General features: G+C 38.8%; 2 protein-coding genes across 3 annotated transcripts in view; both read right to left on the bottom strand.

Annotated features, from left to right (window-relative positions):
- Window positions 1-3,767: 3,767 nt before the first annotated feature.
- On the bottom strand, window positions 3,768-12,597 carry LOC307252162 (polyunsaturated fatty acid lipoxygenase ALOX15B-like). The gene is made up of 15 exons (XM_080029753.1): window positions 12,493-12,597; window positions 12,113-12,288; window positions 11,402-11,606; window positions 8,879-8,960; window positions 8,452-8,574; window positions 7,289-7,392; window positions 6,866-7,032; window positions 6,517-6,660; window positions 6,175-6,378; window positions 5,892-5,978; window positions 5,625-5,794; window positions 5,251-5,372; window positions 5,014-5,114; window positions 4,669-4,839; window positions 3,768-4,480 (listed from the first exon to the last, which is right to left on the bottom strand). Exons 1-15 carry the CDS (start codon window positions 12,533-12,535, stop codon window positions 4,301-4,303), a joined length of 2,079 nt encoding a protein of 692 aa, XP_079885879.1. The 5' UTR covers window positions 12,536-12,597; the 3' UTR covers window positions 3,768-4,300.
- A 313-nt stretch (window positions 12,598-12,910) lies between these two features.
- The window catches only part of tbck (TBC1 domain containing kinase), a 40,648-nt gene continuing 27,863 nt past the window's right edge, over window positions 12,911-25,695 (bottom strand). Inside the window, exons 24-27 of one of the 2 annotated variants that reach the window (XM_080030110.1) lie at window positions 24,067-24,230; window positions 20,288-20,447; window positions 15,067-15,211; window positions 12,911-13,084 (exon numbers count right to left, since the gene is read on the bottom strand). In XM_080030110.1, coding sequence (XP_079886236.1) covers window positions 15,101-15,211; window positions 20,288-20,447; window positions 24,067-24,230 — 435 coding nt within the window. In that variant the 3' untranslated portion in view covers window positions 12,911-13,084; window positions 15,067-15,100. Of the gene's footprint in view, window positions 15,212-20,287; window positions 20,448-24,066; window positions 24,231-25,695 lie in introns of both variants that reach the window. The other variant, XM_080030109.1, reaches the window with a different exon arrangement.

Genomic DNA, 25,695 nt, shown 5'->3' with positions numbered 1-25,695 from the left:
TAAATTATTTAAAAATTAAAAGCTCCATATTACATTATATTTTTAAAATGTGCCACAGGCCAATCAATCAGTGTTTGACACCCCTGCACTAGTGGGTTAACTAAGAAATGCAAAAAAAAAAAAACATTTTTTTTTTTTTTTTTTTCAAAGGGCCATATTACATTATATTTTTTAAATCGGCCGCGGGCCAATAAAAAGCGGCCCGCGGGCCGCAGTTGACCCGCGGGCCGTAGTTTGGACACCCCTGAATTATGGCATTCAAGACTTCTTATATGAAACAAGAACAATTCTATTTTTCAGCATTAGTGATTGGCAAATCCTAATAAAGATTCAAAATTCAAGACTGTATAACTACGCAACAAGAGGCCTTATTAAATTATATGCAAGATTTCAAAAAAGAAGATGCAATATTTTTTTTGTGGGAGAATAAATGTGAAAGAGGTCAAGAAGAGCACATCGGTTTGCACAGCACATAAGATTTTCTGAATAAAATGAAAGAACTTGAAGTCTGCAGACTAAATGCAGAAGGATCCATGCTTTGTATTAACAGTTCCATATCACAGATGTCATGGTACCGTGGAGCGATCTTAGGTAGGCGGTAGGTATTTTTATATACTGTATAGTATAAGCCTCAAACATGGTTGCAGTCATTAATTCGACTAAAAATACATATCCATCACACCACATCACTGTGACTCAAACCAACTACCTGGAAAAAAACTATACGTTTTGTCTCTAAAAAAAGAATCAGTGACATTGTAACACATACACTATATCATATGAGACCAAAACACTCAGTGGAGTTCTTCAATATCACCAATTACAGTTTGATGACCTCTAAAGGGACGGTCGGCCCTCAAGGATAACGTCTCTCTATCAAATCAGTCCAAAAATAGATGATTATCCACAGACAGACCTGTCAATGATTCTTGATGCGATACCTCAACTATAAGCTTCCCTGGGGGCAGCTGTGTGTGGGACCAAAAGGCAAAGAAGACAGTCAATTTATGAAGATAAAACTCCATAGCAGAAAGAAATCCAAAGGGCAGAGGCAATAGGTAACACATATGTGTGTATGTGCACATCTGCTTGTATCTCTGTGTTGGTGTGTTCACTTTTTCCTCTGACTCTAGAATAGCAAAGTCACAAACACACACACATAAACATGTCAAAGTGTCATAGAACTTAATTAGAGAAGGAATTTTTAAGCACCTTTTCGGTACATTTAGAACAAAGCAAGAAGCCACTGGCGGATTAAGGGCAAAAGACTTCCCAAATTCTTACTCTACCACAGGAGCAATAAATCTATCAAGTAAATGGGATATGAATGGTTTTACATGTGTTAAATATGATGGGAATGTTCACAGAACGAAACACTATTGATGTTCTTTATCAGGCATAAGAACAGAGCAAAGAAGGCCAGTCAAGGGTTACCTTTAAACCCAGACAGTGGAGCTGGACTAGTATCTCATTATTTGAAGTGCTCAATGTTAGATTGCATAGAAATGTGAAGGACATTCAACCACAATGGACCTTTTCATTCGCCTGTTGAGTGCCAATTTGCCGACCTCTCTTTTTACCTCAGTCAATGAAGAGGCGTCTTATCTGTCCCAGCTACCCACCCAGCTCCCTCTGTAGGTATTCATGTTTAGTGTTTGCCAACAAAAAATGATGAATCAAGTGAGTGAGCGACAGCTTAATCTGTCTTAAACTCATACATCACTTGTCTAAAAAGAATGAAAACTTTTAACCATAACAATGCTGATGTGGGACATAAGATCTGTGCACTGTGCTAAGAGCTCAGTAAATCTGACCATAGATTTACGCGTAGCAATCTGTAAACTGTCGTGCTGAAGAAGGGATCTTTCAGATTAGGATGTTAATGCTGCTGACTTAACGGACAAGCGATCGGAGCAAACCAGTGGATGTTTTCAAAGACGGGGAGTGAAGATATGAATTAGGGTTATAGTTGGAAGGTGTGACAGAACACTCTTAGGAACGTGTTAAACATGCCCTCTGGGGGTGTGTGCAGTGAAGAATCATAGCTGCTGCAGTCTGAAAGCTCCAGCGGCAATGTGCTGAATGAGATCGGAGGTGAAAAGCTGCAGGTTCTGGATTGCAATGAGCTGCCGTGACAAACCTGACCAACTCAGCCACAGTTCTGAAATCTTTGAGGGATTTCTGATAATTCACGGAAAAAGCAATAATTCATATATAGAGAACAGCCAAGAAGAAGCCTCCTTTCTCCTAGATGTTTGATGCAGAGTATAATATATAGTATAATATATGTACTATATATGTAAAAAAAAAAACATCAGCTTCTCTCTAAGCACAACTGTGCTGGCCATGGGCGCAGAATCCACTATCCAAAATGTCTTCTTTAATCCATTTCAGCAGTTTTCCCTTTAGAAAACCTTTAAGGAAAGTAGAACTAGTATTACCTCAATTAAAATACAACGTTGTGACAAGCTCCAAATGTTGAATCACACCACTGCAGCCATTTCAGGGGCATGCAACATATTGTTTCTCTCTCTCTAAAAAAATTTATGATTCAAGTGACAAACTTGAGTAACACTTGTGCCACATAGCAAATGGAAATGGAATCACAGTTAGACTTGGTATCTTCCGGAGATGCACCCTGCTGTAGCAGAAGCGCATATCTGTATGAAATACACTGGAACTGAGGGACTACATGTGAGAAACCCCCAGGACTCCATGTTCATGTTCTTTTCTATGTTGAGGGTTGTGGTTGGGTTGAGAAGAGTATAGTTCTTATTAAAAATTTAACTTTTTTATTCTGCTGCCTCTTCTTTTCATTTTGCAAAGGAAACTAATCTAGAAAAACTAAAGCATTAAAACTGCACTTTGTAAGATGTGAATCTAAAAAGGTTGGTACAAAGTCTAATGTCATACCGTTAGCTCTATAGGCAATTTTGTATTTAATTATGTTTATCCCAAATGTGTTGAATCATTAAAATGACTTGTTAAAAACTATCTTTCAAACCTTTCAGTATTCACTGAGGAATATATTTTAAGGCTGTCTGGAAATTTTGGAATGAAAGATTTTAAAAATTCAATAGGCAGTATCTCACACAGTCTGAATGATCCAGTGCTTTGTTGGCTGACTCAGCTGTTCAGGCTTTAGACTTTCCACATTCCCAAAAAAGGTCCATGATAATGAATATAATGAATAATACATTTCTGCAATTACGATGCACAGTTTTACTTTGTACTTTCATGATTACAATACTTGAAAAAAAAGTTGTTCAATTGCATAAAACCTGGCAAGAAGCATCTGTTTTTGAAGAACTGGTATCTTTAAACAACCTATGCTAGACAGTCACATTACATAACTTTGATAAGATTTGTCAAAACACATTTTATTCTAACATTAATCTGTACTGCAGTTTAGTGGGAGCATCCCTCCATTAATATTAACACTAACAGTTAAAAATATAACATGTAAGTAGGTCATTACGATGACAACAATCATCTCCTATAGGCACTTGTTATTAATTAGACACAACCAATACTTTACTTTGGTAAGGAAACTATGGTCTTAAATGCAGAAATCTGCACTCCACCATCCATACTCAAACACAAATATTTTTTGATCATCATGAAAAAATATGTTTAATCAAATTGGTTCGGCACATTGTTCAATGAGGGATTTGCTGTGATAATGAAATGACAAATTAGCCACATTTATATTCATATGCACCATGTTTGTTTTAGTTTATCTTGCACAAAAGGTCCATGCACAAAAGCTTGATTAAGAGTTTATTCATCAGTAACATGTTGATAACAATGAAATGCATTTTTTGTTGTTGAAATCATTTCCATCGTTTTTTTCATAAAAATATACGAGACTGTTGTGGCAATTAACTGGCACAGAACAAACAGGTTCACATTAGGATTAAGCTGCTCAGTTCATCATTGCAAGGTTTTTTTAAATAACAGTTTCATTCATTCTTGTGTGGAGACAGAAAAGTACAACAACATAGGCCACTGACGGCAGACGAAAACTTTTTCAAGAAAGATAAATGTTTTGTTGAGCAACTTACTAATAAAACAGCTTCACATTTGAAATATCTTCTGATAAGATATCCTGTAAAATTGGTGAGGAAATAAAAAGATATATTACGGGGTTGGATCAGGATTTAAAACAGTCATGTTGACCAAAGTAAAATCAATAAGACGATCACATGCAATAGTTTCTTCCCACTGTTTCCATTGTTTCCCTTTTGTCAGTAGAAACCAGAATTTGGCCAACACCTGAGGAGGTCCCACCATCTGAGTTTTAGATGGCCACACTATTTTCCAACGCTGTTGGATCCAAGTACGTGTATGGGACTTCAAGACTCTTGTTTCTTACTTCGATGACTGAACTTAATATTTCAAGCTCTCCTTGAAAATCCTTTATCAACTCGCAGGGAATCTTCTCACTGAAATGGTCCTCTGGGTATTGGCCGAGAGGCACCTGATCGGATCAGAGACAAATTTAAAGGTTTATCAAACGTACTCTATTGACAAAACAATGTACAGTTGGAGGACCTTTTAGTGGCAAATATAGGATACTTCTATCCTATACTTTATTAGCTTCTCTTGCCATGTCACACAACTTGAATATAAATGTGATGTGATGTTATTTTTCATTAGGTCACTCACAAAGTCAGAAGACTGCTTGCTGAGAAGCCACACGGTGGACATGCCCTGTGCTGTTGTGTTGACATCAGGGAAAGTCTGCAGCATCGTGGCCTCGCTTGTTGTCCCCTTTGTGGTTGGTGGAGGAAGTTGCAGGGACAGTGGCATGTTGGGCATCCAGCCACCATAGTCATACTGCAATGAATGTATCATTGACACATGACTGATTAATACTTTCTGGAGCCACGTCATGTCAGACTGTTTTTTTTTGTGCAGGATTTATTTATTCCTCCCCGGTTCAGAGACAACTGCAAAACCTCATTCCATTTAACATCAATAATACAATCATAATTGATTAAAAGGATTCACCTGTCCACTGTTTACAGCCGCGTGCTGTACGGAGCCAGTAAAGATCACCATGGTGACAAACTTGACCATCTCAGCCACAGTGGTAAAGCTCTGTGGAACTCCTAAGAATAGCAAAGAATAAACGGTACATTAAATCATCTAGATGAGTACATTTGGCCTATTTTCTGCATTGTGATGACATAATGGAATCTCAATATGCACATCATCAAGGATTGAGTTTTTTTCTATAAAGCCCACCTGTGCATGCTTGGGAAAGGAATCCTTGTTCAAAAATGTCTGAGATCCACTTCTGCAATTCAGAGTCTTTCTGGACTTCACCATCACTTTTGTAGTAGTGGCTTAGAACTCCATGCACAAACCTTTGAGAAATGTTTATACGTTCTGTTAAAGACATTCCTAGTTGAATTATACAGGTTAAATACACACGGCAGGGGTAAATTCCTTTGTAATACGATTGTTATGGTCATCATCTTAGAATGATAATTTCTTTTTTCATATAAAGTTAAACCTATACCTTAGAAAATGGTCACTTCTCTGACATACCCAAAGTTACATAGTGCACCTTTAATACAGTATAGTTACTACAACTGAATGGAAACTGCCTATACTACCTGTGAAGGATATCCCAAAGCTTGAGTCCATCATCCCTGTAGTAGAAGTTTGGCACAGCCTCCAGCCCACGCTCGGCAATGTTCTCTGGTATACAGAGAGAGCTGTAGGTGATGGAAGACAGGGATCTCTTCAGGATTTCGATCATATCTTCTCCACCAGAAGCTGCAAACTGGGGAGAAGTCAAACATGTAAGGAATATATTGTGTGTGGTATTGTAACAAAACTGTTTAAACAGTGGTGCACTGTGCACATTGGTCTTTCCGTACCTTTGTGAAAACTCCAGTTTCAGATATGAGAAGAAGTCGAGCCAAGTTATTGATCTGCAGAGTGTAGCGAGTGTGGGGTTTGAGAAGCTGAGGGAAAGAGGGAACTCTGTTAGTAGGACTGTTACTTTTTAACAAAGTCAGCGTGCGTTCATACCATTAAGCATGGTGAAATAATTGCAAATATATACAAATTGAAACTGTATTTTTTGTTAATCAACTTTGTAAAATACAAGAAAAAAAACTACCACCACATTAGGTTCAGTATACTCTCCCTTGCAGGTACCTTGTACAGTGGATGCACCATGGGAATGTTGCGCAGCAGTGCAACTGCAAACACTTCAGCCAGCAGGTGAGTGCGAAGCAGGTGGACATTGAGTTGATGCTCACTAAACTCTGCACTCCTCACAAAAATCTTGGCAATCAACCAGTCATACTCAGAGTCAGTAGGGAGGAAGATGGGATTGTCCTTTGCTGGAGTCTGCTTCAGCTGCAGGAAAAGCAAGCGAGATATGGTTAATTCAATCCATTTCATCCATAGCAGGTCTGGTTTATAATATCCAATAATATTAGATTTTGTTGTTGTTGTTGTTGTTGTTGTATTGATATATTTGAGTGCTTATCTCACCTGAATAGCAATCGGCATCATCTTGTCATCAGGTGTTTTGTGGAGAAGCACGAGGGGAGCCATCAAGTACTGCTTCTTCCCATTGATGATGTTTCCTTGGAGTCCATCCAAAAGCTTATAGTCGCTCAGGAATATGTTCCCTTTCTGTTTGAAATAGCAGTGCGAAGGAGGAATGTTTCGACTCATGTTGCACATTACATATACTCAGTGAACATGTGCAAGTGAAACAGGAAATTCTAAATTTCGCTTTTAATGTAGCTTTCCTCTGTCAAGTTAAAGTGTCAGGAAGTTTAAAGTCAACATATTCATTCATTTAACTAGTATAGTTAAAAAAAGAAAAAAAAAATACCTGTATTTCTTCAGCTAAGCATGCCCCGCCACGGAGAAACACCATGTCATCAGTGACCGGGAAGTTCTCTGGCAGGGCCGAACAACGTCTGATCAACATGGGGTTGACACCGTTTAGATACTGGTAGCCAAAAAACGCATCATCCTTCCAATTTTCCTGGACATAGTCTGAAAAAAGAACCAAGATGAAGTTCATTCGGTTTCAAAGTTGGAAAATCATTCTCTACCACTGATATTAGCTGATTTGTACACTGCAGGTGAATTTTACAATGTGAAAAAGTGACTAGTTTTCCCATGAGCAAAGCTTACAACTAGGAAACTTTTTCTGTCATTAAGTATTTGAAAAAAAACAATCAAGTGTATACAACTCTGCCTACAATATTAAGCATTTCATTAAAGGACCATAATAGAAGGTACTACCTACCTGATATGTCAGTTCGTTTGGTGGTCAACACCCCGCCTATTGAATCCATATCAGTCCACTTCTCCTTGCTTTCAGCTAGGCCCGATAGTTGAAGGTCAGCCAGTCTATAGAACATTAAACCATTGATGACTATGGCAATCTAGGATGCATGTCCTTAATGCCTGAGGGTTTTCTGAAAAAATAGTACGAATTGTAAAGTCTACCAAAACCTTAATATCTAAGCCTGTGTAGCACATAGAAACATGAAATAAAATACATTTAAAAGTTAAGGTTCACAGGTTTTATTTAAACATTCTCCCTTAGCGCTTACAAACCAACACATTTTTCTAAAAATCGTCAAAATTAGATGGGGGAGAATTTTTTTTATAAATAATATAAAATATTTAAAAATAATGTGCTAAACGAGGTTATAATCCTGCTTCCTTTTAGCATGGATAGTAGTGACTGAGTGTGCAGTGGAGGGATACAGATAGACAGATATAGGAAGGAGAAGATAGCTTTATTTTATTATTTAGTTCAGTTATCACTGGCACCATAAATCCGACTTCCCAGTACAACTGGAACGCAGACTGAGTCCTGCTGTCGGGAGCCGATCAGCTGGTCCAAACGGCTGTATACCACGGAGATGAAAACGAAACTGAAACTTAACTATCGCCTGTCTGGGCTGAATTTCAGTTGGAGCAGCAAAATATAGCCTAAATTCATAAATATTGTTAATAAATAGATGCAATGTGTTGTGTGATTTTCGTCAGTAGCCTATAGTAGACCTTGATTCTGCGCTCCGAACGCCACTAACTGTTCTGTAATACACTATCGCCGATACAGCTGGCATATTTTTTTTATTATTATTTATTTATAAATGTTTTGATTGGCGTGATTTTCGGCAAACCACATATTTTTTGGGTGGTCACGTGGTCTTAAAAAATCAACAAAACCCACCTCATGTGTATTTGAACCAATGACGGTGCATTCTATGTTGCGCACGCCATGAAAATTAGATAAAGTAACAATGCTGCGTGACGCAGCATCAGGCAGGAGATACAATGTGGCATCGCGCAGCAGCCGTCATCAATGATGCCTCAAATCGTTTCATAGGCAGAAAGGAAAGCAAGTAAATACATACTGTACATAGATACATATTTGACATAATTTGAGGAGTTCACCCTGAGGCTGCAGTGAAGGCAAACTCTGTAGTCTTGGTGAAGGAAAACCTGACCTCAGCGGGCAGAGACAGAGGGCTGTCTGCCTTCATGTTGTGGGGTATTCCCTCTTGATATACATCCCAGCTGGATAAAATAGAGAAGAGCAGAGTGGTGAGAAACGATCAGTATGTCTGCAGTTTTAATTTACAGAATGCAAACACAAAATACTTGATATGAATTCATGTGCTCAATATAATTATTTTGAGAAACACTCTTTGTTATAGAAAAATATATTTCAATAAAGTCTGGCAGGTGTTACATTGTCACATGGTGGTTCATTTATCACCATAAGCCAAGGATATAATCAACCAAAGGTGGAGCAGGCTTAAATGGAGGTTAGCTCTGGGGTGCATGAAGCTAAAAACATGTACAAGCTCTGATCTCTCACCGATAGTCTTTCTCTCGCTGTATCAGCTCCTGCTTCCGAGCGTATTCGCCAAGATGATGGCTGTCATCGAAGACTCTGAGGGCTGAGAACCAAAGTAAGGTTTAAAAATTGTAGATACATTATAGTTGCATCAATTTTCACATTTTCCTTATAGTCTACCAGAGTAAGGACCAGACAGGGAGAGGCAGCCTTTAGTTTTAATGCACCCAAGCTCTGGAATAAACTTCCAGGGGACTTGAGGTCCGCTTCAACACTCGGCTCTTTTAAATCAGGTCTGAAGACCGTTCTGTTTTCCGTTTTAACCTGAAATTTTAATTTCTCATTTTGAATTAATTAATAATTTATTTTTTTGGAATGTGTGCTCTATACTTGATGTATTTTGTTCTTGCTTAAATTCTTTTTTGAATGTGTGCTCTATGCTTGATGTATTTTGTTCTTACTTGATGTATTTTGTTATTGCTTATGTAAAGCACCTTGAATGGCCTTGTGTCCGAAATGTGCTCTAAAAATAAACTTGCCTTGCCTTGCCTTGCCTTACCTTGCAGAACTGGTCTTTCTGGTACGTTTAGGCAGTTAACCACATACTACCTAGGGGGCAAAACCCCTTTTTTTGGAAAAACAGACATGGAGCGTTGTAAAAGGTTGTTCACCAGAAATGATATCCAGGACCTTCCAGGATCCCAACCTGGGTGGACAACCTGGTCAACTTGCTGCTGGAAAGCTACAGGGGGCCGACATAGAGCAAAAAAGAACCACAGTTTAAGTGAATGGGGATGGGCTAATAGGGAATTTTTTAAACTTATAGATATCATTATGAAACTTTGCAAGTTGATTACTGACATTAAAACAACAACTTTTTGTATTACAGTATTTTCCAAAAAGTTTGAATAAATATGAAAAATCATCTTACTAATGATGCGTAAATTTTCATATATGCAAAGCCCCAAAATCTAGATGTTGGACAAAAGCAGGGTCAATTTGTTTTTAAATTTTTAAAACAAAACAAGTGTCCAACTGCCTGAAGCTTTTCCTAATCACAGTTCAAATTTGATCAATAACCCATAGAAAAGGAATTTTTTACACTGTTTTTTCCAAGGGAGTGTCTAGCCGTTTCCTAAAATACCAGCTGGAGACTCCAAAAGGACACCTTTGGTCCATAGCACATGAAATGTAACTGTGTAAAAAAATTATTTTCTATGGGTTATTGATCAAATTTGAACTGTGATTAGGAAAGGCTTCAGGCAGTTGGACACTTGTTTTGTTTTCAAAATTTAAAAACAAATTGACTTTGTTTTCTTCCAACATCTAGATTTTGGGGCTTTGCAGATATGCAAATGTACGCATCATTAGTAAGATATTGATGATTTTTCATATTTATTTAAACATTTTCGAAAATACTGTAATACAAAAAGTTGTTGTTTTAATGTCAGTAATCAACTGGCAAAGTTTCATAATGATATCTATAAGTTCAAAAAATTCCCCATTCACCCCCATTCACTTAAACAGTGGTTCTGATTTGCTATGTCGGCCCGCTGTAGCTTTCCAGCAGCTTGTTGACAAGGTTGTCCACCCAGGTTGTGATCGTGGAAGGTCCTAGACAGAGCCGGCCCAAGCCTTCAGGGGGCCCTAAGCGAAATATGATTAGGGGGCCCCTCTCCAATGTTAGCGCTGCTGAAATTATAGATCTTTGTGAAATATCATTCACACACCCAGTGTTTTCCGCTAGTGCCTCCACTGTGCAGCTGTGCGAAAATATTAGACAGCCGAAATTCAGACCCTCCTAGGGGGGTCCGGGGGTATGCCCCCCCGGGATATTTTTTTAACCTTTTTAAAGTGAAATGCATGAATCTGGTAGGAGGAAAATTAAGATGCTAAATCTGAGAAATTTTGTGTGAACAAATTATTTGGAGACACTGGATCAGATGAATTAGAAGCTTTTGAAGAAGAACACATAAAATATTATGGAGGGTCCTCTGGGTTGGGCTTGGAGCTCTTTTTCTTTTACGGGACATATTTCTCTATAATATAATGAATGCATTTAAATGCAGTGAGAGGAACGAAGCAGAAGAACTCTTGTCCAGCTATCTTTTTTTCCACAGACGAGGCTGAAATAGGCTATAGACCATACACAGTGCATGGGAAACTGAGGGCAGCCCCATTTCCAATTGTTTTTAAATAAACTCAATACACACTGTGCATGAATGTGAACGTGACACGATCAGATAATTTCGGATTACCTCACAGATTTTTAGGCTATTAATTATCTAGACCAAAACATTTTATTCCTTTTTTTGTATGATAACTCATATTTGCATAATGTGATGTTAATATTAAAAAAAAAAAAAAAAAAAAAATGTTTAAAATCTTTTTTTAAGGGGGCCCCCCTGGCGGTCGGGGGCCCTAAGCGACCGCTTAGTTCGCTTATGCCTCGGGCCGGCTCTGGTCCTAGATGTCATTTTTGGTGAACAACCTTTAACAACGCTCCATGTCCATAAAATCACTTTGCCCCCTGGGTATACACACCTGTTCCCTCTCTAAAGCGCTGCACCTCACTGCCAGTGATCCAGCGGTAGATGGGGAAAATGTAGTCGTCTCCCTCAGGGGATTTCACTTCCACCTTGGCAGGGAACCAGGCGTCTCCAGGTGCCAGTAGGAGTTGCTGTTTGTCCAACTCTATCAGGTACAGCTTTCCAATGGAAACTGGGCAGGACACATCAAAAGTAGACTCCTGCAGACAGACACAAAGAAGGTGAGAGAGGCTCTGTGCTCTAATTGTTTGCAGGTGTAAGCCAGTGGTAGTGAAAAGTAAAAGCAAAGAGCAAATACAGTTTTATTATACAATATAATTTTATGAGAATTAAGACTTTTTCTTTCTTCCTGAAGTGGTTATCGTGCAGATCAAGGTTTATGCTGCACTTATTGCAATTTAAGTGCCTTTATTTGGCAAAGACATGCAGAGACCAATTCAAAATCACAATGCGAAGTAGCACTGTAATGACAGAAATGTTTTGAAAACATTTTTAAAAGAGAAAACTGTATTTCCCAACCAAGCAGCAGTAACATCCCTATTATTAGCACGCAAATACTGAATGTAAAGGTGTTGGTTGAAGAATTTTAGACCTGCACAATTCTTTGAGAGCATTAACATCAGCTTCTCTTAATTATTAAATGTGTTTATAATCTAATGTAGGAGGTTGTGTTTTAAACATTTCAAGAGAGATGTATCAAACGTACATATCCACCGATGAAAGATAAAGGTCCTCTGAAGCCCTTGAGCCACTGGCGTTTGCTCTTCCCATCTGTGCCCACCAGCTTAATGTAGACATTGTTAAACGTAGTGGCATTGACACGTTCGGAAGTGTGTATGGTCACTTTATAATGCAATTTTCGATATAGAAAGCAGAAGAATCCTGGTGGGGAGACAATATCAATTTAACAATTCACTGAGCACTGAAATATGAGTGCAAAAAAAGAAACAAACAAAATTTAAAATACTGAACACATTATACAATGAATTGGGAAAAGGCATTATAGCAACTAATATTAAATTAGTCTTTTCTCCCATATTAGTCTAACCGTTGCTAACTGAACTATTTTCAAAAAGCATCTCTTACCTCTGTTAGGGATACAAATCATTTCTTTTTTGATGAACTGCATTTTTCATGAAAGTTATCACCACCGATCCCCCTTTATATACATAGAGTTTTGTGGGAGTGTCCAGTCCGTAACAAAGTAAGCTCTGGTGATGCAATGTTGGGCATGTATGAACAATTACAGCTCTTACAACACAACAGGATGATCATGCAAATAACGATGTCTTTGTGCAGTGTATAATATGAAATAATTCTTATTTAATCAAATTAATTACTTTTTTTGTTTCTAATATCAACCAAAATTATTCAGAAAAGATGCAGATGAACACAATTTGTCCAGAGTAATCAGATTTTATTACAAACAAATATAACCTGATAGATTTCTGTAACATGGCAAAAACATACAGCAGAGAGACAATTCATTGAAATGGAACACACGGACAAAAACTGTAGTTTAATTGTTCATCACTCAAATAATACATTCAGCGGCAATGTGATTGCAATGCAATGCAATACAGGTGTAAATTCAAATGTAAGTTTATCACTGAGGTCGTATTTTAAGTTCAGTCAAGATTTCAATCCATTGTGAATCGTTTCTAAGCGTTTGTCCTTCCTATTGACATACACAAGGGGACAGAATATTAGAAACCCATCTGAATATAATGCAGTCAATAACAACACCAATAACTATGAACTATAACATACCAGACGTCGTAAAAGTAGATTTGACAGTTGTATTGGATTGCACTAGATCAAACAGGTATACCTAATAAAGAACGCACTGAGTGTAAAAAAAAGCTCCTTAGATCAACTGGCTCAGAACAGACAACACACATCAAGATATTTATATTAGTCACAGAGCTAAATGTATCAGTGCAAAGCAACTACAACCTAATGTAAGACAAGAATGATCATTATAAGTGGGTCTGTCTTGGCCTGTCATTGGACCTGTGCCATGTGAAACATTGTGTATCCACACTAAGGGTGTATTCACACCTGCCGTGTTTAGTTCGGTTGAAATGAACCCAGGTGCACTTCCGCCTTCGGTGCGCATCTTGCAGGCAGGTGTGAATACAGCAATCGCACTCGGGGGCGGACCAAACAAGCGCTCCGAGATCCGCTTGAAGAGGTGGTCTCGGTGCGCTTCCAAACGCATTCTGCTGTGCGAATTCAGCCGGACTCCAACCGACCCAATTGCAGGAAGCACTGTGCCTTTTCTTTCTTTTCTTTTTTAATACATCGCCGTCGGCTTCACATTATGGGAAAGTACATTACATTTGATAGAGACGCGTAAACATGCTGATGTGTTCAGCGATCAGATGAAGGAGTGCCAACAGGTTCACGCTGCGCTTTGCATGAAGTGTGTGTTATTTTTCTTGCCATGTTAACTCGACCGTCAATACTATCCCCGTGTTAGTTTGGAGCTGAACTGCGCCAAACTGACATCCACCTGATACACAGCTAAATCAGCTGAGTGTCGGCATGAGTCTATTCTTCTCGCGAGCCGCACGTCCAGCAGCAAAAATACAGTAAAAATTATGTTTCACATCGTAGGCTACAAGCTACATAACGTGGCATTGTCATAGGGCTACATATTATAACCATATGAAACAACAATAATTTGATGTTTTTCTTCTTTATTTATAGGCTAGATGTAGGCCTTTTTTATTATTTTTAACCCCATATTATATCAATGATATATTTCGCAGTTTTTACTTCATGCTTCCTGCTTCTCTCCACCCCAAAATGTCTGTCCAATGAATGAATTACCTCAGATCACGTGTGGTTTTGCTTCGTAATGCTGGTTCAGCACGAAGTGAAAACTGCAAAATATATAATTGATATAAGGGTTAAAATAATAAAAAAATAGTCACAGTCTGTTGGCACTGTGCAGGAGACGCTCACCTCTCCTTCATGTGATCGCTGAACACATCAGCATTTTTACACGTCCTCTCTATCAAATGTAATACATTCGCACGGGGCTCCCGGTCACACCACAACTAATCTTCCTAACAATGTCGACAACAACACTTTACCATAGCGATTTATTAAAAAAGAAAATAATGAAAAGGTGCAGTGCTTCCTGCAATTAGGTCGGATCGAGTCCGGCCAAAGCGCAGCGAGACCACCTCTTCAGCTGGGTCTCGGAGCGCTTGTTTGGTCCGCCCCCGAGTTCGATTGCTGTATTCACACATGCCTGAAAGATGCGCACCGAAGGCGGAAGTGCACCTGAGTTTATTTCAGGCGAACTAAACACGGCAGGTGTGAATACGCCCTAAGTGTGGTTTCACAAAAATAACTGTCATTGGACCTGTGCCATGTGAAACTGAGATCTGTTGACGAAACCACTGTTTGTAACTGTAAGATTTTTTTCATACACCAGTATCAGTATCACCATCAGTTCTTATGACTCAGACAAGAATGATCAGTATAAGTGGGTTATCAAATCAGACTGGTATAGGAAAGGGTTTATTTTACAGCAGTTCTTAAATCTTATCTATTTCGCACAACAGTTAAAAAAGTCTAAATACAATGATACCATTGCTTTCCCTCCACTTCTGTATGAGCACAAAACGCAATATGCAGTCTCCTTACTCGTTCCTTATGTCAATGTGAAGGCCTGATGGGGTCAGATCTGTGGGGAGGGTACAGTCAGGAGGCCAGTGGGCTTCAGCTTGTTGATCCCTCCATCCAGGATACAAACCCGTGGGAAATTTACCTTAGTCAGGTGTGTTGCAAACTGGGAAGAAATGGAAAAAAACAACAATACACTTATTTCCCACGCACTTTCAGGAATAGCACGTTATCACCTCACCTAACTTAACACTCTTATGAGGTTACCTTGAGTTCTGTACAAGTCCTAACACAAAAGCAGTCGTTAGGAACCACATTGACGTAAGATGTGTAATTTATTGCTTAATGTGTCAGGTATGAAACTGTCAAAGTTGACACGACACAAATTGAGTGTGACTTTGAGTAAGTAAAGGGAAAATTAAAGGGGGAGAACAAACAATTTTGCATTAATAATGTTTGTGGTGAACATAATATCTTGTCTTTCTGTAATTATTGTTAAATGCAATACAATTCTATAACACCTCCAACTGCAGACTCAAATTTTACTATAAACTTAATTCACAGTCTGAGCAAAAAAACAACATCAGACTAAAATAAATTGCTGTAACTTAAACAAATAAAACAAAAAAGGACCAATGAAGGTATCATTAAGTATGTATGGTTAAATCGAACAGACCTATTATTGGACTTGTGATATGTGAGACATTATGTGTCCACACTAAGTGTGGTTTCACTACACCCTACGATGTTAGGAAATCTGATGATAAAACCACTGTTTGTGATTGTAAGATTTTGTCATATAGGGGAGAGTGGCCTAAGTTGTGCAACTTTTCACTCAAAGTGACTTTAAAGTAAGGCCTTGACAGTAAAGTCTCCAACTCAAATATGTACATATATTTCAGGGTGTTGTGCATCCCTGGCAATAAAAACTTTGGATCTGGAATAAACTGTTGAAGAAATATAGCTTTCGGAAAAAAAGTTGTCTTGATGCACAACTTGCCCCCGGTGTGGTGTAAGTTGTGCGGTTGGAGAGAATACCATGGGGTGAATTGTGCCATTGCTATATATCTCATAAACTGTAATGCAAGACAAATCCATTAGACAATTACTTATTTAAGGTTTATTTAAAGTAAATAAAGTAAATAGTTGACAAAGATTGAAGGACAATTTTCTTAAACAAGGCCTAGCAGATCTAATGGTTTTACCTGCAAAGCTCACAATGACAAAGTCACCATCATCATCTTTCTGGCCATCTGAACTCTCATCAGTGGTGTCGTTAAGTGGAATTGAGATGTCACTCTCTTCTGAGCTACTGTAGACAATCACTTTCTTTTGGTGACCAGCGTATACAGCCATGCCACTGGCACAACTCTCAGAAATGTACTTTGCACTAGTTGCTCCGTGCTTGTGGAACCAACTGCCACCTGACAAATGTGATTCCCCTACATTTCTGCCTTTAAATCAAGGCTCAAAACCCATATGTACACCCTGGTGTTTCCTCCCCATTAACTATCTTACCTCTGCACTACTATCTGTGTTTATGTGGATGTATGGGCTTTACGTCTTTTATTTTGGTTATTGTTATTTTACCTTCATTGTTTACCTACTGAATGCACTATGTACAGCACTTTGGACAGTGCAAACTGTCATAAATGTGCTTTTATAAATACATTGCACTTACTTACTTACTTATAACTCAACCAGGCCCTTTGGCACAAATCACCCCATCCCCAGAATTTTGGATAATAAGCATGATGCAGCAGTTTAGGGCTGACATCGTGCTAACTGTATAGACTCAAAATGTAGCATACTAAAGTACTAAAACATGTGTCAAATGTTTTCAAACTTGTCTATAATTGTTCAGACACAATAATCAAAACACCTTGATCATGGAAATTTTACTTTGAAAGGCAAAACACAGTTTTTTGAGCTTAAATGTGCTTATATTTTATTCCTTGTGTCTCCCTTCTTTACAGGATGAGTCAAATGGATGGCTCTTCTTAAATATGTGGTCACATTTCCAATTTCTTCCACGGTTTTCTAGAAACAAGGGGTGGAACAACTTCCAAAATGCACAACTTAGGCCACTCTCTCTTTAAAGATATTTTTTGGCATTTTTATGCTTTATTGATAGTGTAGAAACAGAGTTGAAATAGGGCAGAGAGGGGAGTGACATGCAGAGAACGACCACGGGCTGGAATCGAACCCGGGTCCGCCCTACCAACTGAGCTAAGGGCGCCCCCATACATCAGTTTTTATGAAAACTGAAAGAACAAACTTCAGGTGTGTCATTCAATATAGGCCTACAGTATGAACAAGAGCAGCGATTTAATCTGAGATGTAATGCTTTAATTAAATGTCAGGAATCAAACACAACATATCTTTTCTGTTCCTTTAAGGATATTCCGATCTTTCATACAGTGCGTTTATATGCAGACTCATAATCGGGTAAATAAACGAATAAGACTTCAACAGGACTTGTAAAATGCATGAAAACACCTTTATCCGATCTATTTCGCACACAAATAGGCAAATTAATGGACAAGCAAAGTCGGATAAGAACAGCTAGATAACTCGTTCATAGTCGGCATTCTACCTGCATGTATACAGGATCGCATATCTCATATCGGAGTTTGCGTTCTGCGCTTGCTCGAGAATCCCTGCGGAGGATTTCACAAGGAAGTGGAAGGAGACGACGTAATAAAAAGTAGTGTTGTTGCCGGAAAGGAACCGGACATGGATCTATAACCACTTGTTGAAAGGGCTACAGCGCCACCTAGCATAGTGGAGTCTGCTATGCAACGGCCATTTATCGAATATTTGAAAGGCCATGTATACTCAGACAAGTGACGCGGTCCGTTCTAGCGGCAAGTTTGGTATATGTCTTAATCCAATCTAGTTGTCCCATGGAAACGCACTGACAGATACTGTGAAATTAAAATTAAAGCTGGGGTATATGATTTGGGGAGAAAATAGCAGTTGGGATAGAGATTCGAATCCAAATACCTCAACCGCTCCACTTGTTCTCTTTGGTCCCTCCCTGACACGCTCTACACCAACAACGTCGGTGCCAAAGTGAATGGACAGTCCCAACAGCCAATAAGAACGGAGAATCGGAGTCTCGCTCTGATTTGTCAAAGTGTACCGCTCATGTACACTTTGACCAATCAGAGCGAGGCTCCAATTCTCCGTTCTTATTCAAATATAAACACTTAGTGACTATTGACAATATGGGATGGTATTGTGATATGATTGTATACATAATTGTGCTGTTCTATTGATTTAATGTGAGTAGCAATTAAACATTAATAAATACAGTTATGGAAAAAAATACTTTTGTATGAGGTAAAGCCTAAAAGGGGACAAAGTTTATGGGACTAAACATTATTTTACATGTGATTATTATCTTGGTATTCATTTCTCCCCTATCTGATAATAACTGTCATCTCTTTTTATGAAAACTAAAAAGAATCCATCAACCAAGCATGGGAGATTTCTTTAGTGTTAAGACAACAACATTTAATAAAACAGAACATTGATTCACGTACTGATTCATACATTGATTTAATTGTATTTCATTTGTGTGTCTATCACAAAGCAACAACAGACAACAAAACCTATTTGTCTGCTTGTGCTGCTGGACACACACTCTGTTTTGTTCAACAGTTTAATATTTCTTAGATTAATCCGTAGAAAAGCCCACATTAAAACTGAGCATTAAGAATCGGGCTTACTGCTGAATCCCAATGGGGTTTAAATGTTAAAGGTTTACAGTAAAGCTTGACCACACAGTGAGTGGATTCATTGCTTTGCCGCAAAGCTCATAATGATGCCACTGATGGTAGGACCCGAGAAGTGAATGGCATTTAAGCACAATTTATTGACCTTTCCTTTTGTGACCTGCATGACTGAAAAGTGGTAAAGGTGAGGATAAATCAGCATATCACATACCTATGATGATGAGGAACTACCTGTATAACTTTGCCTTTGTATCAACACTGATTTGACCAGCACTTTTTGCATTTGAGTCTCTCTGCAGATGGATTTTTCCATTACTCTAAAACAGTCATTTTTTGTAAAGGTTCTTGCAACCAGGTTAGAAACTCAGATCTTCCAGAAGCTGCTTCCCCACAAAAAAATGCAGTAATTCAATTAAGGAGAACTACAATTTTTTGAACATATGGAAGGAGGACATCTTTTTTAAATTGGGATGTTGCCTGAAGCAATATCCCTGCTGAGCTTTTAAATACGTTTGGCTAATTTATTCTAAGGATAGCACTAGGAGAGAAGAGAGAATTTATAATGATCAATATACATACTGGAGTTCTCTCTTCTGTAATGCTGAAACGAGCAAAGTTATTTTTGTGCACTGACATGTCAAAGACAATGACTTATGTAAAATACCGTTTCAGTCTTGGCTAACGTCCTAGTGTCTTTTAGAAAAAGAGTATAATTTGAGCGTACATCAGACCCACAGGACTACCTCAGGATTTCCAGACAGCTGTGGATTCAACAAGACAGAGGTCCAGATATGGGGGTTTAGTGTCTTAGCAAAATCCTATCTTAGTGAATGGTACACAGGTGGGAGGAGAGGCGCAAACAGGAGGGGGGTTCATTTAAATAAGGTAGCACAAAGCAACTTGTTGCTTGAAATGTAAATGAAGCATTTTAATTCAACAGTCTCCAGCGAGTATATGAGTTTAAATCAGCTGCTTTAGACTTCAAGAAAAGCTTCTGCTTCATTAAATCACTGCAGACATCTGGATGCAGCAAGAGTGCTGGTGAATACAGTATACCAAATAATTGTTCGGTTATTTCTGTCTGGACCAATAATGTAACTGTGTGTTGATGGTGAAAGTGAGACGCTTATCTTATTGCTGCTTTTTCAACTGTAGGAGGTGTGGCAATGTTAGCGACGGTGAGAATTTATTTTACACGAAAATGTGTAATCTGGTTTTGGGATCAGAAAATGTTGACACTACAGTGAAAAGTAAAGGGATGACCTGAGTCAATAGAATTCATGCATGGTTGTGTTTACAAAAGTATATGAGAGTGGTGGACCGCCTACAAGATCCACATTGCCATCCCTGAAGCACGGCTGCGTCCTTAACTACTGTTCTCTCAATGTTTATTTGACTAAGATAATACAAAGCATACTGCAACAAAATAAAAACAAAATGTATGATGATATTTGCATGTTACAATGGTGTGTGTGTATGTGTGTGTCACTGCTTTCTCTCACCATAGCAGCACTCTTCATGGCGTGGCTAATGACCACTATGACACGAGCTCTGTAGTTCTGGAGGACTCCTGCTGCAGGACACTGCACCAGCTCCCCGTCAGGGCTGAACACTGTGCTGTAGGGAATGTTGATGCTGCCAGAGATGTGGCCTCTGCCAAAGCTGGAGAAGGTAGGGTTAAGGAGGACACCTCTGAACATGTAGGCCTATAGCACCTGCCTGGGACCAAGGCCAAAGAATGAGGTCAACCCCCCCTTTTTTTATTATTATTTGTTTTCACCTTGAATTTCCTGTGAACCACAATATCCTTGACATGGAAAGAATTGGAAGCAATATACGGTCAGCTCAAAGATACGCTGATCAAGAGTGCTTCTTACCATTGCTTATCAGACTGCCTGCCAATACAAAAATTATGTAAGACAAGCTTTGAGATAGCTGTGTGTGTGTGTGTGGGACACACACACACACACACACACACACACACACACACACACACACACACACACACACACACACACACACACACACACACACACACACACACACACACACACACACACACACACACACACACACACACACACACACACTCTCTTAACTGAAGGGAAAGACTGAAATGAAGACTAAGAGATATAACAAGAGAGTCAACAGGAGAAAATTAAATAAAACAGAACGAAAAGGAAGAGGTCTTAGTGAAGGACTTGCTTGGAAAACTGAGTGAGTATTAGCACAGGGTACAGTGAACAAGCCCAGAGTGGTTTACTACTGAATAATAACTCTTGAGAAAAGGAGATTGTGCTATTTAAGAGAGAGTAGCTATTGCCATTATTGCTATATTTTGAGGCAAGTAGTGTTCTGCGTCTCTTTCTGTCAAATTGCAATGTTCACAGAGGCATAACGGCCGCAATAAGAGCATACTGTACAGTCAGTATGTTACATAATACACTTGCTGACAAATCCTTTTGTGGTACATTAAGCCTTGGTCTTACAACAGGCACACACCGTCATATAATAACAACCATCTACCTAAACAGCTGCATCTAGATTGTCCTGGTTCTTAACAAAGGTCTTACTATAGACCAATTCCTCTGACCGCAGACACCCACAACAGAGCTTTGCCTAAGATCGCAATAAAGGTGAACAAGAGTTTCCAAATCCTGTGAAAGTGGTCAAATCCCTTTGTCCATATGAATTAGCCTGACGAGTCTCCTTCTTTCAGGAGGCTCTTGTGTAGGAATTTGGCTAGCACAACTTCCATCTTAAAATCCCACGCTCTATTCACTAATCCCTATTGATTAATGACTCTTAACCCTCTTTGACGATTACCATTCCACTGACGATCTGAAAGCTCCTCCCTGGGGTCCTTTGCATTTTTATAGACAGGGTTTTGTGCTTGCAGTGATTATTAAAAACTGCCCATCTGCAAAAGCAAAATTGATTTTCGTTTTTCATGTAATATTGTAGTTTTGTGCAGAGCTAGCAAGAAAATAAATAATTTTTGATCTAAGGCACTTAGTCACTTGTTTCCTTAGGACAGCAAACACACATGCCACAGCATGTCAAGTGGTTGTTAGCAGCTAAAAAAATAAATCGTCACTTGATATAGTGTTTAGCTTAACAACAAAACTTCCTTTGTACGCACTACGCAGAGGTTTAACCAAGAATCGCTCACCACATTCTAAATTAAATTGTATCAGTCACAATCGTCAGCTGACTGTTAGAAACAATAGCCAGATCGAATTGGCTCGAGTTTTCTTTTTAAATGTATCATGTAAAAGAGCAAAAAAACTATGGTGTAGCCAAAAGGCCAGAAGAATGCAATGTTTTCATTTGCTGAACTCCACTCATTTTCCTTCCTATTTCATACTACATTTCCTTTTTTTAAGAAACAGAAACATTAACATATTGATACATGTTTTTCCTAATACCTGTTATATACAGCTCTGGAAAAATTTAAAAGACCAGTCTGGATTTTTCTTCAATCTTTATCTCTACATTACTTAATGGAAATGCTCTAAATTAAAATTATTGTGGAGGTAAAATAGCCCAGCCTGAATATACATCTGAATGGACACTGCTTTTACAGACAGCCTCCTGCTGTTCTCTGGTCAGCCTGCCCCTCCCACGATTATAATATCAATGTATATCTCAACATGTCTGCCTCCCAAATTGAATGAATTGCCACACACACATTTCGGGCCAGACACCCTTCCTTAGCGTGAATTGGCAATCTCTATATAAATGGCAATATTTGATTTGGAATTGGGAGTCTTCTTTTCAGTAGTTTCTATAATATGTCCAACATTTTTTAATTATTTTTCCAGGGCTGTATTTTGTCCATCAAAAACAGGGAAATAGTTGTCAGACCTTCTTCATCAGGACTGTGTGTCTGTGGTCTGATCTAATTGGACTGATAGTTCTGCTACATGAGCGAAACAACATTGAGACTGTTCCATGGAGATACATGACATCACCTTTTCCCAAATGAGCGACAACGTCTACTTCAAACAAATATGAAAACAGGACAGAAATACAGAGCTGTTCAAGCTGAAAACTAGATGTTTACGTATGACCCCATCTCACACAGAGACAAAGTGATTGAAGTTGGTTTCATTGTTTTTGAATTAATTTCATTGTGTTACATTCTAATGTTCAAATGTTTTTTGGGGGTTTTCATATAAGCCTGTTAAGTTATGAAGTAGGCCTAGGCCTATATGATGCAGTTCGACTTTCCACGTTCACCGGCTCCTTCCGACAACTCACAGCCGGCGCCCCCGCACCGACAGCACAGCAAACTGCTCGTTATGACAGCTCGCCCCCCAGTTCCTACAAACAACATGGTTTGGCAGCCCAGGTGAATTTGATATGGGCCCAACTTATTGTTTTACAGAATCTGGAAGCACATATCTAAAGCCAATCCTCTACTCTAAATCTGCTCCTTCTTGTCTTAGATGGAACTGGGATTTTTAACTCCTGTTGTTCAAATTCAAACCTCTGCAAAGCCCTGGCACCAGGTAAAAGCGTAAACAAAAGATAAGAGTGAGAGATAGAGCGAAAGGATTCTTGTTGTGCAACTGTGTACGATTGTTGTTTCCGTGTATTCCATGACACTCTAACCTTGTGCAAATAATTCATGAGTGAAAGAAAACGTTAATAGGTATCTGTATAGAAAACAAAGGTTCCCTGATCAGACAGAAATAGGCCTGCATGTGTGGGCCGTTAGCTCCATATTCAAACAATATTGCATCTCCTCTCTCTATGACAACCAATGCTTCTCTCAGGTTTACAGTGTGGGAGTCAGGAAAAACTACAAACATATTTGATTTTCAACGTGGTTGCACAACACATCATAGGAACTCTTTTCTAGTAGAACTTTCCTGTTAAAGCAGTGGCATCAGAAGTCAGCAGCACTTTAACAAGGACAGTCCGTTAAGTCACAACAGTTTTATCCATAACAGAGACAAGGAAAAAGTCAATTTTAAAACCCCTCCCCATGTTAATTTTCCTATCTTCACATTTGGTTGGAGTTCAAAAGGTATGATTTGTAGTGCTTAAGTAACAGAAAGCGTCAAGTTGGTACACGTTTGATAAATCAAATTATACTGAAGCACCTTCAACTGTTATGGAAAGCCAAATGTCAGCAGAACGTTCGTTGTTTTTTTTGGACACAACCCAAGCTGTGTCCCACACATCGAAATGCCACTATTATAGGAATAACTGTTGACACAGGTGGGGGAATGACAAGTTAGTTTCAAAGCTATACAGAGAATGGTAAGGATACTCCTCTATACTGCGGATGTCGACAGCAATGATTTTAGGCTTGCCGGATTTGGTCCTTTTGGTGGGCCCGGCCATTGACAGCTCACAGAGGTCGATTAAGTCCTCAGCGGAGATACGAGGGGATACCTCTGCTTTCAGGTCACACAGTGCCAGAGGCTCCCGAGACTAGAAGAAAATAAGTCAAGTTAGTTCAAATGAATGGGGACACAATTGTATTGTGGGCTTTCAAATGAATATGAATACAGTTTGAATAATTGAATGTGGATAAGCAGTCATTGACACAGGACACAAGAGATAAAAGACAGAATGGTATCAGGTTGGGTGTTCTTGTTTCTTGAAGACCAGGAGAAGAGTGATTATGAATATCTCCTGTGTTGACTAAATCTTGTGTGTATTCATGAAATATTTTACACAGTCATTGTACAGTTTCTCCCACTCCCAAAAAATTGTATTTCATTATCGTTGGCAAAAAAGAGGAACATTTTATTTCAGCATATGAAAGCACCACAGATGACCAGCAGCAGTGACCAGAACATGGTCTTTAGCCAGTGTCCACATGCACTGCCAAAACGGTTCATTTGCATTGAGCTACAGGCATAGCTGCAGGGGACTGAACCCTTCAAGCATAAAATGTGAAAAATAAAAAGTGATGTTCCAAGTCCATTCCCACAAGCTAACAAACAAATGTATTGTGGTGACGATAGGTCATTAAAAGAATTAGGCTGCCACCCAATTGTTACCGAAACGAGACGTCCTTTAAAGATCTCCTATTACACTACTTTTCTGGTCTCAATTTCTTGTTAAAAACTGCTATAGAGCAACCTGACACGAATCACATCACAAAAAACCATGTAGATTTTCGGGAAACCCTTCCTCTCATCTGAGCGAGCACAGCAGTCTCTCTCCACACTCGGCTTTGTGCTTCTGATACAGTGCTGTGCATTTATTAGTGGAGCTTAGAGGACGCCTCGTTTCAATAAAAAATAAGGCTCTAGCAAAGAACCATCATTTGTGTTTCAATAACGTTTTTCTTATGAGTTATTGATACCGTAGGTTCAAATCTGTCAACATCCTTCCAGCTTTACCGAGTTTAATCTCGACATTGTATTTATTAGTATTACACTGAGGGTATATGGGCTTGTTTCTGCGTGCTGATATGTCCCCATTGATGATTATACTGTACATCAAATATACAGTATCAACAACAAAATCATTAAGTACACCAGCTTTAATTTTAACCAGAAACAGCATGTTTGTATCAGTGGTGCATGTAGATGTTTTCGTGTGTATGCATAAATCAGTTGAGTTGCATAGTGTGCAATATGTAGAGAGATAATGGGAAAAAATATCTAAAAAACAAAACAAAAAAGGGAACCAGAAGAGCAAGCATTTAGTGATGAATAAAGTGTTACCCCAGTTACTGTTCAATGGTCCTTGGGACCTGTATAAATGTGTTCAACATTTGTCTAAAAAAACACCAAAAATACAAGGACAGATAAAAAGGCAGAGTGGGTCAATCAGTCTGCCATTAAGGAATGCTTTTAAAAGATTACTTACTGGAGTACAACAAAATGCCTTTTAAGCTAAGGGTACACACTTAACAGAAGACCACGGATAAGCAGTTGTTATG

This window comes from Ammodytes marinus, assembly GCF_949987685.1.
Source record: "Ammodytes marinus genome assembly, chromosome: 6".
Taxonomy (NCBI): Eukaryota; Metazoa; Chordata; class Actinopteri; order Uranoscopiformes; family Ammodytidae; genus Ammodytes; species Ammodytes marinus.
This window is presented reverse-complemented; position numbering and strand designations above follow the sequence as displayed.

Bases quoted from the DNA above. Each gene is read 5' to 3' on its own strand.
- LOC307252162 (XM_080029753.1), bottom strand. From the start codon at position 12,535: ATGCAGTTCATCAAAAAAGAAATGATTTGTATCCCTAACAGAG. The intron at 6,379-6,516 runs GTGAGATAAGCA...CTTTTCCTGCAG, and splicing joins TGATGCCGATTGCTATTCAG to CTGAAGCAGACTCCAGCAAA. The intron at 5,373-5,624 runs GTAGTATAGGCA...CATTTCTCAAAG, and splicing joins CTTTGGGATATCCTTCACAG to GTTTGTGCATGGAGTTCTAA.